This window comes from Varanus komodoensis, unplaced genomic scaffold (assembly GCF_004798865.1).
Source record: "Varanus komodoensis strain SLA01 unplaced genomic scaffold, ASM479886v1 scaffold39, whole genome shotgun sequence".
Taxonomy (NCBI): domain Eukaryota; kingdom Metazoa; phylum Chordata; class Lepidosauria; order Squamata; family Varanidae; genus Varanus; species Varanus komodoensis.
The window spans coordinates 9,353,603-9,372,631 of record NW_025335922.1 but is presented as its reverse complement, the minus strand read 5'-3'; the positions used below and the strand labels follow the sequence as shown (position 1 = coordinate 9,372,631).

Here is a 19,029-nt window from a genome sequence, read left to right as displayed (position 1 = left end):
ACTACTATGCAAGCTAAGTCCATTCCCCAGTTGTCAAAACACACTGCTTCATCTGGGTTCTTAGGGAGCAGTGGGGAAGGATGGAAAGCCTAGTGGTCTAAAATGGGGAGAAGGATGAGCAAGATACTCTCAATGCTCCCTTCCCTCATTGAGTCTACCTCCTCATTGCCATGATCACCAGCTTCTCTAGTTTGTTCTTGTCCGTCACCATTTTCTCCATCAATGCTACCACTTCATTGCTTGGCCAACAGAGAACCAGTGGGCTGGTTGGGGTTAGACACTATTGCACTTTGTCCCAGAGAGAGGACCAGGGGAAAAATATAGGTCACAGTGGAGGAAAGGAGGACCTAGTCCAGAGTCCCTGTGGAGTCCCCAGTCTGGTGAATGGGCTTCTGCTGGGATGTGACCCTTCTGCCGGTGTCCAGACATGTCTAGCCTTGATGCTGGCCCAGGGAGGCAAGGAATCAGTTGCACTGCCTAAGAGAAGATGCAAGTAGCCAGAATGCCTGCTTGCTAGCCTCTCCAAATGCCACAAAAAGAATGTGTAAAGATGCCATTACAATAATAAACCAAGAACAAATCTATGCCACTTTTGGAAGACGGTGGGAGTGGGAGAAGGTCTGAGTGGAGAGTGAGATTTTAAATGGCCATTCTGTGCAGTTTGTGAAAACAGTACTATGTTAGCACGGGGAAGAGAGAAATTGAGCAAAGGCACATTTGCAAGCAAATGCAGAATGAAAAGTAGGCCAAACTCAGTGTACCAGTGCCTTCAACCAACTCTTGGTCATTCTGAATGCATCTGAGTGGATCCTGAGGTTCCTCTGGTCATTTATTTGAAGGGATCCTGTCTTCTTGGTTCCAGTGTGCACAGTCAGTACAGCTACTTTAAATAGGGCTGTTCACTGTCCCAGTTACAGAGATAGGGATGAAGTATCAAATCCATTTCTGGTCCATGTCAGTTTCCTAGTTTTGCATGAACTCTGCTAATCTGCATTTAAAATGACATTTTTGAATGTACATCTTTGAATATGAATCATTGAGCTGAGAATTGCACCATAAAGTTCAGGGAAGTGCATTCTGACCCACACATCAGTCCAGGAGGTTCAGTTAACCTTGAAAAGTGGACCAAACAGTACCCTCAAACAGGCCTAACGAAAGACACTCTGCATGGCTTTAAAAACATAGAAGTCCAGTTGATTCTTCTACTAGCTGACAAGGCAAGCAACACGCAGATCTCTTTATATGGAGACTCATAGAAGTTATCCAGTCTGACAATCCTGTCCAGTGCCAAGGAGTGACAACTCAACTCAAATTTCGTTGCTAAAGCTATGTGTATGCTGACAGTGTGCAATCAATGAGGATTTATTCCCATTTAATCTGCAGACCTGGTGCTCATGTAGTTCTATTGCGTCTATGAGTGTCTCAGCTGTTTGTGGTGGACACATAATCTCCTGTTGAAGCTGAGATGTGTTGCTCATTTAAGAGAGAGGACTCGTGTACTTGGGGGATGATCCCTGAGAGCATCTGTGGTTCAGCACAAAGCAGGCTGAATGTCCAAGGCTAGGAGCAGATTGCTTGCGGGTCTCCCTCCTTTTAGCTAGAACCTGACATGCTCCTGAGGTGAAACATGGACCAGGCAATGGACTATATGTGGGCGAGTAGCCAAAAGAAATCAAGTTGGCAGCATGCAAGGAACTTCCCCCTCTTCTCCCAAAACTCCATGCAGGACATTCTGTCAGAACGCGGAGATCAGATGCAGGCTGCTCCTTGTCCCAGACCCAGCATCACCTTGCACTGGCTCTACTGAACGTGGGAACTGGCAGGCAGGCAGACTTTCCACTGGCTTGCACACTGTAATCTTCATAGCAGCCCTCTCTGTGCACGCTCCACGCTGCACTCCCAGCCTAGCCCCACCTGCAGAGAGCCACTAGTGCCCACCTGTCCTTGCTGCCCAGAAAGCCCTCTTCAACCAAGGCCTAAGGAGGGTCAGAGATGAATCCTGATCAGCTTCAGAATCAGCTTGGACACTAAAAAGTTTGTAAATGTGCTCCATAACTGGTCACTCCTGTTCTCATCACTATATTATTAGTAGTATTCTTTTCCTTAATATTTTTAGGAGTGGGGGAGGGGAGAGTGTGAAGGAAGATGGCAAAGGGAGAAAGAAAAAACAAGGATACACACAAGTCAAATTAGAAAGCTGGTCTCCTGTGTGACAGGTTGGTTCCACAGACTGAAAAAGGCTGAATATCACTTCTCTACGAAGTTGTGCAGCTTTGTTTTTTAAGAGTCAGCTCATGGTGGCTTGGTCACCTCTGTTAGAAGGTCAGGCGTTCAACCATTCATGTCTATACTGATCTGGTCTCACCGTTTGAGGCATGAGGGATTCCTAGGAATGCAACTAATCTGAATCTAGACTCAAATGTCATCATGCCAGCTCCAAGCGGAATATCCTCTGAGCCATTCCAGCCCTCCACAGGGCTGAATAGTAGGAAACAAGATGAAAGCTCCAGCTTTCTCATCCCAGGCAATCTCACCCCGAAGGATGGATGCCCTGGATGTTCTTTCTGAAGAGAATATATGAGCTGCTTCTTCCCTGTGTGGTTAATTAATCAAAGCAAAGACCTGCAGTCAGGCACGTCTCCTGCTGTGCTCTCAGCTTCCTTCAGAGAACACACTCAGAGACAGACTAATCTGTTGCCATCCAAAGAGATCCCCATCATCACCCAAAGCCTACAGGCTTTTCATCTGAGCTGCACAAAGCCACCCATTCCTCCCTGAAGCCAGCAGTTGTATGAGAAAGCTGCTGAGATATTCAGGGATGAAAGGCTTTCTTTCACCTAAGTAGACACCACAAGCCATGCTGAACTGACTATATGGCTGAGAAAAGGCACCTATTCAACCTGGATAAATCAGGTTCTTCAACATATGAACCAGCCTTCTGTAGTCTATTTAGCCCAGTGTTGCCAGCTCTGACTGGCAGTAGCTCTCCAGAATCCAAGGAGGAAGAGTCCCTTCCCCTCTTTGCTACTTAACTTCCTTTCAAAAAGCATTATTCCACCATTGCTCCAAGGCACTCCAAGCACTGAACAGAGTGTCTCCTTCCTGTACCCTATTTTATCCACAGGATAATCTGCTGAAGTAGGTTAGCAGGAGAGAGTGTGGCTGTCTCAGACTCTTAAGGTGCATGTCAGGTCACCTCACTCTTCATCCATCCTCTACACCTGGGCAGGTATTAGGGTGAATGTGTGCAGCTTGAAGTGGGAACAGGAAATGCCAGCTCGGCACCCAGTGACTCTGAGCATGCTGGCTCCACTTCAGGCTTTTCCACTTCCAGTGAAGGGGGGATTCTAAGCATGTTCAACTGCATGCTCTTAGCAGAAACCTTCCTGCACTTGCAACTGCAGCGGTGCCGGCTGCAGGAGGGCTTTTTCTTGTGTCCAACTGAATGTGCCATGGCCAGAAGTGGAGTCAGCACTCTGCGTGTGGCTTGTGAACAATCTGCTCTGAGCTTCCAACCACACTCATTTGCCCAGACTCCCAAAGAGGCCTAGCCTGGCTCCCGCTTGTGTCCACAGTATCAGAAATTGGAAGAAAATCAAGCATCAATTACCTTCACAGAGGAATGGTAACAGATTGCCATTCATCTCTTAAACTGGTACTTCTAAACCTGATTTGTTCCTCCTCATATGACAGATTTCTCTAGGAAAAAGGCTTGGTCAAGAAGCCAGAACTGTCCAACTTCTCTTGCTGGCTCCCTCAGCATGTCTGACACTTCACTCGCCTGCTCAGAGTACCACACATCCCAAGGGTAGGCTTTGCTTAAATAGAGAGTTTGACACTTGTTTCTTTGTCAGCAAAGCCCAGGTGGGAACTGCTGTCTAGACAATAAGTTTATCTTCTGTCTTTTCATCAGTGGCTCTGACAAGAGAAAGCTGAAACCGGATGGCCGGTCTACTCTCTGCTGTGACTGCAGAAGTATGTTCAAGTCAGGACTGCCTGCATGATTTGTACAAATTGCAGGAAGGAGGAGCTGGCAGTGAAGCCTACTCTGGTCTGCACGGCTGTGAACTGAAAAAGCCATTTCCACCTGTCACGGGGACACAGCAAGGGAAGGCAGGAGATATTCATAAGAGATATTGAGACAAAGGTAATGGATCAGTGGTTGGGCTATTTATTTACTAATAATAGAAACAAGTCCTCTGACATCCCTACCATGTTGATGATATCATTGTTTTCTGCATGGAAGATGAGAGTTAAGAATGTAGATGTGTGACAACAGAATGAGGAGGAGGAGGAGAGAGAACCCGGTTTGGATGAGCTGGGTCCAAGACCTGTATAAGGCTCTGGGAGAACCCTTGGTTCATACAGAGAAAATTGCATCCAGTTGCTGCATCTCCAGGTAAAGGACACCAGTGAGAGAAATTAGCAGGTGTGTGGCACATGTCCCGGAGATGCTGGCTGAGATCCTCATTTGGCCACAAAGGTCACTAGATGTGTCGGGCAACATCCCTTCAATGTGCAGGGCTTTCACCAGGAAAATTCAAAGGACAGACATGTACATTGTCCAGGGCAATTTGTAAACATGGTGGAATAAAAAGCTAGTAAATAAAAGACATTTATTATAGGTTGGGATTTTACACTTTTTCTTTCTAATGGATTTGTTTTATTGTTGATGGATTGCTTGATTGATACTAATTATAGATGGCTAAATATTTGAGAATTACCAAGTGCTTTCCATAAAATATTAAAATTGTAATTAAAATCACATCTAAAATGCAATTTTCAAAAACAATACAACTCAATTGCAGTACTAATAATACAGAGCAGTAGTGGAGCTGTAATATAAAACAAAAAGATTAATTTAATTACAAGCCAGGGAATGCCTGAGTAAACAGGTACATTTTTAGGTAGCACCTCCAGAGGATCAGGACAGGCTAGGCACAAACTTTTAGTAAAACAATTAATTCATTATCTCATCATCTTCATCATTGCCACCATCTTCTTACTCATGGTCCATTGAATTCAGGATATCATCCCCTTCTCCCCACCACCCTTTAAATCCCTCTGAGGTTGCTTAGGCTAAAAACGATTGATTTCCCAATTAGCTTGACCATCAAGCAGAAATTTGAACATGGATTCTCTCTGTTTGTTTAATTAATTTAAATGATTTACTGAAGCAGGGTGGAAATTGCCCTGGTCATTGGTCTTCCCATGGCAAATATTTGTTTGAGAATGTACCTCCTCATGGAGGCAGCTGCTATCTAGTGGAAGGTTTGAAAAACCAGCTGGCTGAGCTCTCTCAGATTGGCAATAGTTCCATAGCAGCTGACATCAACTGAGTAATGTATTTGCAAAACCGTGACTTATGTAAGAAGATAAGGTTCACCAAATGGAGGCTGAACTTTTTACCATTAACAATACGAATCCACCCATGATACTTATCAGACGCAAACCAGTTGATTTCAACGGGGCATACTTTTAAGAAAATAGACATAGAATTGTAGCTTCATACTTTCATTCAGATGTTGGTATTTTCAAAGCAGAGGCTTAGTGCAGAGGTTCTCAAATTTATTTCTTGCTCATGGCCGCTTTCTAAGCCTCATTTACCTGTGTGACCTCCTCAGAGTTGCTGTTTAGCTGGAAAAAGGTACTGTATCATATGAAGTGTAGCCCTCTAGAAATATGTGTGGATCCCCTGGAGGGCCATCTGGTCCATGGTAAGAAGCACCATGGACCATACACCTTTGGTCCTTAAGGACCAAAGTTCTTTGAATGGTTCACAAATGAAGATCTGTTGACTTCTGCATGGTGGAGTCAGCATCTGTTTGGATTGGGTGGACTTGACAGGAGTGTCATTTTCACTACAGCTAGGCTTAATCAAGACTGCACCTCTAAAAAACTTAACGGGAGTAAATCTCACTGGGAGTCAATCTATGCTGAGATCACACCTGGAATATTGTATGCATTTCTGGTCACCACACCTCAGGGTAATGCACAGCTGGGAAAGCTGTAGAAAAGGGCAACTAAAATGAAGAAGACACTGGGACAACTCCCCTGTGAGGAACAGTTAAAACATTAGCTGAGAGAAACGGTGAGTAAGGGGAGACATGAAAGAAGTATACACAATTATGTATGGTATGGAGAAAATGGATAGGAAGACATTTGTCTTCCTTTCTCATAACAGTATCACCTGAGCCATCCCATGAAACTGACTGGTGGAAGATTCCGGAGAAAAGCAAGTACACTGTGCATAGTTAAACTGCCACAAGGTGTAATGATGGCCACCACTATAGATGACTTTCAAAGGGAATTTGAAAATCCATAGATAATAATGGCTACTGCTTATCACAGCTATACATTACCTCCAGCATCAGAGTCAGTGTGCCTCTCTGTTCCAGTTGCTGAAGAAGACCGTGGAAGTTAGGTTCTTCTTGTGGGCTTGCCACAGAAGGCTGGGAGACCCTTGTGGGCACAGACTACTGGACTAGATCAACCTTTCGGCCAATCCATCAGGGCTCTTCTTCTGGCTTTCAGTCCCACTGAATGCAGTACTTCCATCAAATAAACACATGGAATTCTGCCTTTTGATTGCACAATGACATACATTTCTGCATTTTCCAAAATCTTAGTATAGCTGTCTGTATGAAATACTAGAAAAATATAAGCTAGAAATACTAGAAAAATATAGTGGCACAACTGGAAGCCACTGCTTAGAAACAGAGAGAAATGTCATCTTTTATTATTTTATTATTTGTTCAATACTTGGAATTAAATGAGGCAGGAGAATATCCCCACTACCATGGCCACAAAAGTAGAAAAACAAAGAAGAATAGGTAAGCTCAAAATCTGGAGATTTCTGAAAAAGAAGACCAAGTTCTTTCTTTTCCTGCCCCTAAGGAGCATTTTAAAATCAAGCCATGTTGTGGTTCTTATGCTTTTCCTTCTCTCAAAAACAAGCTTTCTTTTACCTGCTTGAAAAGATTGCTTCTGGGTTTTTTCCTATAAAAGCAGCTTCCAAAACAAAACACAACATGAGTACCCAGAAGTTTCATCTCCACTGACTAAAATGTCAGGTTTGTTGTTAAAGTGCCTTGCATGACATGTCCTACAAATAGGGATGTAAAATAATTATATTGGTTCATCAGCTTTGATGAGCTTGCTCAATTTGTTCCTTTCTGGACCAAACTTAGACAAAATGCAATTTGCAATCAGAGGAGTCTGCGATATGACTCATGCATGTAGAAGACAAAGGTGTTGCCAGTTCTGACCTTTGGTCCAGAAATGTGGGGCTTTATCAATAATAACAAAACTGAAAGTGCTCAGAATTGCTTCTGACATTCAATTCTAGGTGCTTCCAGACAGCACTGGCTCCTTTAATTAGAAGCAAATTTGGAATAGAAGCAGTCTCAGACTTTATTCATCTTAGGTGTCCTGGTGTGAGATCAATGAGTGACCGAGGTTACCTTAGGAATGTCTGAATGAGCAGATGACCAAAACCTTAGGAAAATCCTTATTTTTCAAAATGGCTGTGAAGCCATGGTTTTACTTTGGAGGCTGTAAGTGCTTTCAGGATTAACCGAAGAAATATTTGCAAACAAATACAGGTAGACCTAGCTGCACTGTCAAACACAAGTCTATGAAATAGCTGCCAAGGTCTAAGACCCAATTTCAAGTGGAAAAGTCTCTCTCCTTCCCAATGAAGAGGGATCAGTGTTTGGCCTTCACTCAATTGCAATTCAGGCAGATGGATAGCAAGATGGAACAGAGTGACCCCAAGGTACACAAGGGCATGATAGACTTTGTATGTGTGGGGCACCAAAAGTGGAAGGTCTGCCCCCTTATTTTCTGAAATGCAGGCTGTATGCCATCTGCAGGGAATTCTGCCTGTCTCCATTTCTTGACCATATAAGAAATCAAGAAGCTGAGGGCACACCGAACTTTTTCTTCCAGGAATGATTCAGTCTGAGACCCAGGGGGTTGTACTCTTTGCAGTTAAGGCCGCTTTTAAGGAATAGAAGGTAGGGGAAAATGCCTGATTAAATGAATGTTTAACAGTTATGTGCAATAGTTTTTTTACTTTAAAAAAAATATAGTCTTAGTGGGAGTACAAGACCTATTTTATTAAAAGGTGTGTTTTTAGTCTTTTTATCTTTTAGAGAATCTTAATATTTTATTATTACTTCAATTTTAGATGGCATGTGTTAGTCTTTTACCTTAAAGTTTAGGTAGCCACTGTCTGTGTTTAATGTGTGTTTATTCTGTTATGGTCTGAAGAGTTATTCAATAAATTTTGACTGACTGACCCATGCACTCCCAAAACCGTATTCAAAAGAAATGTAGGTCTGAAAAAATGTGCAATGAAAAATATATATACTTGAAAAAAAACACACTTTATGGGAGCAAAATGCTTACTTGGCAAAAAAGGCATGTAAAACGTCTACTTTTACAAAAACATACACTGATTTCCATACAGGGGAGTGCGAAGTTTGCAACTTGATATGTACCTAAGTTAGCAGAGATAAGTTTCAGGAAAGTTCCTCTCTTGTTGCAAGATCACAGTTCTGAAAGCCTGATATTGCTGCTTCATAAAATGGCCCTTGGAAGGAAAGAAGTCTCAGTTCTTGCTCTAGCTTATAGCCACATTTATATACTATAATACGTTTTCTCAATCAGCTATTTCACTGTCATTAAACAGAAGCTTTTAATGTCCTTGGTATGATAGGTGAAGAGTGCTTGCGGCTTTGATTCTCCATTTCAAAGTATGCTCATAAATGTTTTTTACAGTTGTGGAGTGGTTGGGGATATTGATCAAACTGCAGAACAGGTCCCTGGTCACAGAGGCACAGCTGGTAAATGGAACATGAGATGGATTTGTGTGATGGAGGAAAACAGTGAAAGCAGAAAAGAAAGGCAGATGGTAAAGGCAGATACTGGAGATTCAAATTAAGATCTTTAAGGAAGTGCTTCATATGCTGCCTGACACTCAATTAATAGATAAAATGACAAAGTAACAAGATAACGTAAGGAAAACTTTTAACCCTGGCCAAAAAAATTGCTGCCCATTGACAAGTAGTTTGATACTGGTACCTAGTGCATTCTATTAAAATGTAATATTTCTTCTGAAGCATGAGAAACAACTGAGTCACATTTTAGCAAAGGATCAAAATGAAATAAGCTGTATTACCATCACTCAGCTGTGGTTATGGAGGAGGGAACAGCTTGTCTTCTCTTAATTTTGTGAAATGGTGTATCAACAGTTGAAAGGTGATTGTTGTTAGCCTAACACTTGGGGCACAGCTCAACCACTGCTTCTGCCATGAAAGACCCATTGAATGGAGCATTTTGAAACCATTTTACATTTGCTTTTTCACCAGCAGTCCTCAGCTCCACTCATGGAAAAGAGGGATGCCACAACTTAGAGTCTTTGGGCATGAAAGGTTCAGATTCAAACCTAGGCATCTCTGTTAAAGCATCAAAGATAGCCAGAGTGAGGCTGCAACCCACCTTCCTGTAAGCAAGCCCCATTCAACTTACTTATGAGTAGACACTCCTACAATTGCCCTACAGGAAAGATTTCTGATGGAGTTTTGGGAAACTGCTGCTAGGCACTCGGAGCAGAACAGTCTTCCTCAGTCTAGATGCTGGATACAACTCCTACCATACAGTAGACTAGAGCAGTGTGCTTCACAAACCTTGTTGTTCTGCTCCTCAGAAAACTAGTTTTAACTTCCTAGTATTCCTCACAATGGAGATTACTTGGCACTCATATTGATACCTGCAATTATTTTTAACAAATGTGTTTCCTTATTTTAAAGCTGTCTGAAACATGGTGCCCTACAGATTGTTTAGAATATACCCCCATAATGCCCAATCAGTCCTGACCAATTTTCAAGGATGATGGGAGTTATAGTTCAAAACATCTGGAGGCCACTAGGTTGGGAAGGCTACTGAACAAACGACTGAGAAGAAACAACACCACCCTCTTGCATACAGGACTGCCCTGATCATAACTGAATCCTTCTGAGGGACCACAAGATAAGTATAAATAAATATAAATTTCTCCATCCTTATTCATGCAACAGCAAACCATTTCACACAGGAGCTTCTGACACTGCTCAGCATGCTACATAACTGAAGGTCAATTCAGTGCTCACCCTTCTGTCCCATCCCCAGCCAAACCCATTCAGCTGACCTTGGTCCCTGTTCAATAAATACCACCCCTTTTTCAGGGATGGCATATTTGCTATCACCCAAAACTGCTGAAGCAACCCAGTTTGGTGAACCAAGTAGCAATCTTAATTTATTACACATGCTCATGTTAATAGAAACAATGATCATCGCAGCTCAACCATTGATTATAGCCATCTTGGGGTGTTTTATGGACAGCGTGTGAAAAATTGATGTCTTGCCTAAGGCTGAGATGAATCGTTTGTGCAAATAAATAATTGTTGAGTTGAATCTTGCCTTGGCCATAGACACATAAGTCAGCCTCTGTTTTCTCGGCTTCTGCCGACCTGCCTTATGGAACCACCTGCAATGTGGGGAAAATAATACTGCCTTGCCTGTTAGAAACATTAGAAGTAAGACCCTAAATGCATGCTTGCTTAGTATTATTATCCATCCAGTTTTTTTTCTCTTACAGGCCAATATCTCATGGTGATGAAGAACACAGATCATATCCCATTTGCATGCATAAAATTCATGTTTATTGAGCTGGGTTTATGATAGGGCTTTAGTACAACAACATGGAATGAAATCACGGAAGAAATGTACCATCTGCATCAGATGGTATTTTTCCCATGCTTCAAAGGAATTCTATAATGTAGATTTCTGACTGCTCCTCTCCTAATTCAATTTTTAATACACCACTTAACACACACTAATGAAAATGGCTTCTTACCTTGATCCTCTGAAGAAACTGGAGACCTGGAAGTAAACAACAAAAATGACTCAGTCTATTTTTTTTTTTTTTTTGGTAAGATGAGAAAGCAAGAAATAGAGTTCAACACACTCATTAGAACTTCTTCAGGACCATTTAGTGGAATCCAAATAATGTGAAACACTTCTGCAGTTTATTTATTGATTATTGGATTTATAGCTCACCATTTTTCATGAACTCAAGATGGCTTAAATCATTATGAATTTACATTATGAGAAGCTGTAACAATTGCCAGACCTCTGCCCCAGCTTCATTATCACCACCTTAACCTTTGCAATAAAATGAGCTTTATGGAGCAAGGTGCAAACCACCACGATTTTGGAGCAGGGAGAAAGTCACATCCCTGTTCATTTTCCATGAACTCTACAAGCTAGCCTTGTATGAAGTACAATCTCTCAGACTGATCCCTGTGCCACAGAACAGATGTCATAAGAATAGTCCACTGGATAAAAGAGTATCTGAAGCATTTGATGAAGGCATTTCACCAGGTTCCAAAATGCGGTAGGTAGCTGCCTCTCTAGGACCTGCTTAGTGGTCCTGATTACAGAACTCTCTCCCCTGAGAAGCTAACACAGACTCTGCTGTGGAGTAGTTTTGTTACTCAGAGAAGAACCTTTTCAGATGTTGATTCAATTTGATCTGTTTTACCTGTCTGTGCTTGATTTCATATTGCTTCTGTCATTATATCATTTGTAAAAGCATGTGATCTTTATTTCAGTTTTTTATTTTTACATTTTATATTTGTTTGTTTTCATTTATGCTAGTTGTTGCAGTTGTTAAAATATGCTTTTCAATTTGGTTTTTACATTTTGTGGTGAAATTTTCATTTTTTAACTGTTACCTGTATTTTATATTCATTTTAAAATTGCATTTATGTGTTGTAAATTGTCCAGAGAGCTTCATCTAATGGGCAGTACAGAATTAAATTAAATAACATTAAAAATTAAATTAAATTCTTGTTTTTGCATGTCTGGCATTCCGTGGAGGTCCTCGTCTGGGGCTGGGAGGAATTTTCTTATTTTTCAGAGGTTGGGGGTTACCATGATGAATGTGAGACAGCAGAAGAATTCCACTAGGAACAAGGGCTTTGCTGTCGCTCTAGTGGGAGCAACACTGCAGCACAATGAAAACTAACCTCTGGCGCTTCACCTCTTTTCTCGCAAACTTGGAAGGATGAGAATTTTTCCCAAATTGGGCCCACCCTTCCTATAAAAGAGTTTTCCAGGTTGAGGATATAGGTTATGACTTCACTAAAGAGGAGGGGTAAATTCTGCAGCTGAAATGCCAGGACCAGCAGACCCAAAGATAAGCTGGGCAGTTGCTGAGAATCAGAAAATTTCAAATACTGTGGGAAAGTACAGCGGGCATGCAAATGTGGAGGGCATTGGACCCAGCCCCTTCACTGGAGGATACGGAATCAAGTTAAGAGCATGGACCAGCTAAAAAGCATGAGGTCCATTGACGCTTCAGCAAAACAACTGCCTTGAAGGCACGGTTGGCTCCATTTGGAAGGGAGGGAGGGTATTCAATTTAGAATCAACTTCTTATCACGAAGCCACATTTCCCTGCTGGCCACTACTTGGACTTTGGCTGTTTTTCTTATTGATTTCTGCAATTCCCTTCACTGGTACTGCCTCACTGGTCTGCTTTAACATAATACAGCCTTTTAGCTAGAAAGCCTTTGTTGTGGTCTGCCTGGGAGGTGGGAAAGAAGAATTGCCAGGACAGCAAGCTTATTTCCCCCCACCCTTTTATCGTGATCAGACAACACAGGAACAGGAGCTGTAGAACGAGCATAACTGAAACAGTGCTTATATGCCTTAAAATATGACGGTATTTGTTAGAAATCATACAAATGCTTTTGTTCATAAAAACATTGAGCGATGCTGTTCTAATGGGTATAAATTCTCTGTGCATTAGCAAAAGGAAAATATATGGAGAGATTACAGTTGGTGAGTATGTGCTTGCCTGTTATTCCTACCTGTACTATTTTTCTCTCATGCACTGCCTGGCTGCTTTCCTCCCAGACCTGACCCACAACCCTTTCTTCCCCTACTTTAAAAGTCTGCACGATCAAACTGTTGGCACCCATTGTCCTTTCCTTCTCCTAAGCTCTCTCAACTCCAGCATGCAGCTGAAAAAGTCAGTCTATCTAGACAGGGGACGGAAATCACAAAATAACTGATATTGTGGATCAGGCCAGAGGTAAACTGATAAGCTGAAGGTCCATTAAGACTGGCATTTTAGCAACTAGCAGTGCAGAGGATGGGATCGGAACATGAGCACGTGGATGGACTGCAGCTCCCTGGCATGCATGTGTGTGCGGAAGGCCCTGGGTTCCATCCTTGGCATCTCCAGGAAAAAGGACCAGGAAGCAAATGACAGAAAAGGTGTTTCCCTGGCTGAAACCTTAGAAAGCTACAGTCTCTGCGGAGTCCCTGTGTGTCCACCTAGCCTAGTCAATACTGAGATGGAGAGCTTGAATTATTATAAGGCAGTTTCCCATATAAGATTCTGTGGTGAGATTTAACCCTTTCTCCCTTGCACTTGCTTTCCCAATGTAAATCCCTGGCCAAAGAGATTATCAGCTGCAGGGGAGAGGGAAGAGAGAGGTATCCAGTCAGCTAATGACTACCATCATTAATAAGGCACATCTGTCAACTTTCCATCTGTACCATTTGTTTGGCTGTGGTGACCAAGGATCCACCAAAGGGGGAGCACATTAAGACTTACTACACTTAAATGTTTCTGAGAACAAGCTATCTTTGAGCTTTCTACGGTTTTGCATCCCTTGACACCATCCCATGATAAAAATAATAGTTAACCATTGGCACTTGCAATTACTGAAATTCAGAAAGGAACTGCATACAATTATCCTCTTTGCAGTCACAGGCGAGCATTTTCTTTAGCATTTTTTAAATATGTCTCAATACTATTCCCATCGCAGCAAGACAGGTAGAAGTAATTAGCCCTCTATCTGAAAAGACCCAAATGATGGAAGGGAGTGAAGAAATCACCGAGTTAAGAGCTGCTAAGAAATTTATAACATTGACACTCAAGCTATTATGGTACATGCCTGTCACACAAGGTCAGAGCTGCAGAACAGGTGAGGGGGCGGTGGCACACCTAGCCAAGTCTAGATCTGGAGAATCTTCACTTGGGGTGGGAGTGGGGAGAAAGCCAGTTGAGCATAACAGAGTGATTGCCCTAACTGGTCCTCCACTGGGGCTGCCCCCCAAGCACTTGGCTGTTGTTGGGGGGATCGGGCTCTTAATTCTTGCCCTGTACAACCAAGTGGAATGATCTTGCCCTACTGCACTGCAGGGAGGGATTCAAGAAATGGGAACCGGACGCCCACTCCCATAGACTAAGCGGGTACTCGTCCATGGCCCCGTCCCTGCACTTTCTGCTTGAATCCCGAGGCTGGACTTCCTGGTTCAGCAGCTGGGGATCACGTACTGTAACCAGGCAGTCAATATACTAGATCTCTGAGTACTAAGCCCACCTTGTGCTTGGATGGCAAGAGTTTTGTCCAGCTGGGGAGGCGGTGCAATTTTTCTCCTGCCCATGCAAAGCATAGTGGTGCTTCTCTGGTTTGAGGAAGAATATGGAAACTCATCCAGTTTGTCTCTTCATTGAAGCAGGCTTTTAAGAATGCATAAAGTTTTCCTCTAGCCCAGGAGAGCAATGCAAGCATCCCTGGCACAGTTCATGGTAGCTTACTCTGTCAGGTCCCAAAGCCTAAAGCTTCCTGTTTGAGCACCCAAGAGCAGCAAGAGTGGTTCTCCAGGGTTGGAGTTCTAGAATGAAGTAAAATTTTGGCCAACCAGACCTTCCCAGTGTTTCAAGAATGGCCTTCAGCCTGCTAGAGAGGGAAGGCAGTGTGGCAAACCGTTTGCATGGAGGGAAAGAAGGGAAGGGATTTACAATGTGCAACTTGGTCTATGACGTGAGGATTCATGGAAATTCAGCTAGCCTCCTCCAGGCACATTCTAAGAGAAATGCTGGCAATGGAGTACATTATTCATAAAGACAAAAGCCCCCAGAGAAACGTCAAGTCGATGTAAAGCAGCTATTTTTACCAATAACCCTGCAACTGAAACCCTCTGCCACCCAGAGCATTTTAAAGCACAGCCTTTAAGAACTGCAAGCACTTTATAACACTTCCATGGAGTTTTATTGCCTTTCCCTTCTTTGCTGATCAAGAAAGGCATCCTTGCTAACTTCTTCTGAAAGGATCCCTGCCACTGTGCAGGCCAACAAAGAGATTGTGAGAGACTGTCTCCCCCCCGCCCCCCCCACCCCATCACACAACACACACACCCTTTTATTGCCTTTCTTTGTTTGCATGAACTGACATGTTACCCAACTGTAACGGAAAGCATTTTTAAATGAAAAGGGCCCCTTTTTCTGAAGCTGGATATAGACCATGTTTTTGTTTGTGTTTTAAATGAAAAGTGAAAATGACTTGAGGGGAGTTTTAAGACCACTTTCAGCTCTCCAAAACACACACACACACACACACACACACACACACACAGAGAGAGAGAGAGAGAGAGAGAGAGAGAGCGAGCATGCATGCACAAGTGAGCTAGCACCTATTCTTTATCTTCAAAGATGCAGCTATATAATTTTAGACCATGGATTTATGGTGGTCCCCTTTAGATAGCCACGTTTATTACTTCCATGTCAAGTACACCACTAGAATTTCTCTTCTCCTGTTCTAACCACCATTCTAAACTTAAAAACTGCTTCCACATTCTTGATAGGTAAGTACAACAAAACTGCTTGTCAAACTGATGCTTAAAAATATTTAAAGCAAGTGCAGTTTTTCATTTCACGTTCATTGAAAATCAACGCAGCATCTCAGCTACAGGAATAAACAGGTGCTTTATAGGGCATGCGCTGTCCTCTGGAGGATCACGATGGGGAATCTGGGCTGCTGTGCATTGGACTTTGGCTCTTGAGCCCAGTCCTGTCTCCACCTCTAACCAGGAGCCCTAGGCTCTGTAACAAATTAGACCCAACAAAGACTTCTCCAGATCCTCACACAACTACAGTTCCTTAGATGGACTGGGAGAATTTATGTGCATCTAAATTGCTTTACATTTGCAGCGTAGATATGCCCATACTTAGTATGAGTCAGAAATGTAAAAATTCGCATAACCAGGAGCCAGCGGTAGCTAGGAGAGCTTTGCCTTTGGGGCACTATAGAAATATAATTAACAACAACACCAGGGCCGGTGAGAGCAGGAAGGCTGGCCTGAGCTCTGGTATCTCTCAAGGTGCAAGGCTTGAAAGAAAGATAAGCTTGGCATCAGGGTCTCAAATGAAATTCCAGAGCTAATCCTAGAGAGAGAATGGGCATGGGCCATGGATGCATTTGACCTGTACTAGAAGACGGCTGCATCTGATCCTTCTAAGCCACGTGTGCAACAGGTTGTTGCTACTGTAACAAGGGCGTGAGAGGCAACCCATGTGGATTTCCCTCTATAAAATGATCCAAGGTAATATCTGACTGTGAGGAAAGGGCTCCGCTATGAAAACACAGGGGACCACCTGACTCCCAAGGGCACTTTTCTCATCCTTCTGGGAAAGCCAGGAATAAGTTACTTCTTCCAACTGACATCAACTGAGTTCACTTTCAGGTATGTCCATTATCTAATATGGTAGTCAGAGAAAATAATGCCTCTCTCCAAATCTGGAGAAGCTGAAGGAAATTTATTTAGCGTTCAGATCAGCCTTTCCCAACACCATGTCCTCAGATGCTAGAATACAGCTGCCAGAATCTCCAGCCCACTAGCTTTCCTCATAGCTGGCTGCAGCATTTTGAAGTTGCGGTTCTACACATCTGGAAGTTTCCAGCTCAGGAAGGCAGGTTTGAAAATTCAAGAACTGTATTCAAATTCAAGTTCATTCACAACCTCAACAGACTGCGATGGCTCTGGAAGATAAAGCGTGATGAAGGACAACTGGTGTCAATGATGGCAGATGCTGGGCCAAGATCAAAGGAAATAATTTATCAAACTCATATCTCAAAGGTACAGTATCTTTCAATACAAGTGAGAACACTTTGAAAACTGAATTATTTTTAACCAGTGTAGATTGGAGCCAATATGCATTTATTTATTTGTTTATTATATTTGTTTAAAGGCCGCCCATTAGCATCATGCTTTCTGGGTGGCCATTACAATAAAATTACCGGTAAGTAATATTACTAAAATAATACAATTAAAATGCACATTTTTAAAAAATATCAAAAATATACAACACAACAACAATAAAACTTAAGTTAGTAAATTAAAACTGGTGAAAATTGATATAAAAATATTTAAGTGGCACACAAGTGCGCCCAAGGGATGACACACCCTTGGGAGTTTATAGGTGTTTTAGGTACCCACGACAAATGCCACTGTGCCTCTCAAGGGCCCCATGACACTTCTATTTATGGGCTGCACGCAAGACCTCTTTAGCTCATGACTTCTAGGCAAAGCAAAGTCCTTCCACAGAGTAATTCCTTCTTTCAGCTTTTAGGGGGCTTTTGACAGTGGACCCTTTGAAGGACCTGCAACTACATCAGTGGGTTGTGTGAGTGAACCCACGCAGGCTTCAGAAGACACCCATGCTAGAGTTGAGTTGGGCATGACAGGACTTTAATATCCAAGTTTCCAGATGGAGACACCTGGTTTGGTTTGTTGCATTAGAAATCCATTTATAAATGGGGGATCAAGCCAGTGGTGGGCCCTGCTGGGGTCTCAGCGGTTGCCCATGGATGCTGCATTGTAGTGCTGAGCCTGGGTGACTTCATTTCTCTATCTAAATTTACAAAGACCAGAAGGCATTCATGAAATATCACCCTGCTCCTGTAAATAAAGTAATTGATTTGCCAGTTTCTAAATACTATCCTGACCTTTCCAGGATCATCTGGGCACAACTGTTCAAGCAGTTCAGTCTAAACTTTCTTTGCATTTGCTCTCCCCCTTTACTTCATTCTCCATTTTCACACATATCTCATATTGGCATAGGTTCTAGTGTAACATTTACAATCTAAACAATGTACCTTGGAGCTGAAAATCCAGCTTTAAAATGAAGGCAGGCATGTTCTGGTGTTATTTCTCCCTCTGCAGGTCATGTCTTTCCCTTGGTTCTGTATTTTTTTGCCACAGCCATCTTCTTATCTCCATCCCTTTTATCTTTCTATACAAACTTTGAGCCAAGTTATGGAAGTTATTATACAAACAGATATCCGTGATATTCTATTGCCACCTAGAGGGGTTCACATGAAACTGTGTCCAACAAAGAAGAAAGGGACTCGATGATGAAAAGCAGATTCGAGACCGAGATCTTGAACTAAGGTAGATGAGGTAGAATTAAGTATGGATAAGTAAATCACAGGTGGCTGTTATGTTCTGCTCTCAGAGACTGGCACGGAAAAGATTTACACTAGCCTAAGATCTTTTTTCCAAAAAAGATGTGGCCTTTTATATGAAAGTCTGGTTTATAAGTTGTCAAGGATCAAATTGTAAAGCTTGACACCAACTGCTATCCATTGAGCAGCAGAGTAAGGCTTCCCTGCATGCCAAGGCTCTGCAGAGATGGGCCCAGCTCCCTCAAGTCTCCCCAGATGGCTTCTTCAGATTCAGCAGATGAGGTGGCAGAGCAGAGGAGGGCAAATAACTCGGCAGTTTCAAGGCTACGGAGTGAAGATGCTCCAAAGATGAGAATCATCCCACTGGGGAAAAGGAGGGAGACATTCCAGAGCAGAGGGGAAGGGACTCAGAGAGTGAGCCTTGAGCCTGCAAGGAGAGGACAGGTGAGCGAGCAGACCAACCACCAAGTGTCTGGCAACCCCGCCATGTTCTGCTGGGGGCGGAGCCAGAATCCCTCTGACAGGGAGGGAAGGAGGGGATGTTCAGTGTGGAGCCAACTCTTCACATGGACAGATGCTACTCCCACATCTCAAAGGGACCATTACTTTGATTTATGCTGTTTGCAACCTGTAGTGCTCAGATAAAGGATGGAGCTTCTGAGGTCTCTTCTAATTCTGCAAGAGGGGGAAGAGCAAGTGAGAGACCTGCCATGGCAGAATG

The 19,029-nt window shown here is 42.8% G+C and overlaps 1 protein-coding gene across 1 annotated transcript in view; it reads right to left on the bottom strand.

Moving 5' to 3' along the window:
• DGKI (diacylglycerol kinase iota) overlaps window positions 1-19,029 on the bottom strand; it is a 246,390-nt gene that overhangs the window by 19,914 nt on the left and 207,447 nt on the right. The window contains exon 29 of the mRNA XM_044441161.1: window positions 10,901-10,926. Within this exon, the coding sequence (XP_044297096.1) occupies window positions 10,901-10,926 (26 nt within the window). The remainder of the gene's footprint in view (window positions 1-10,900; window positions 10,927-19,029) is intronic.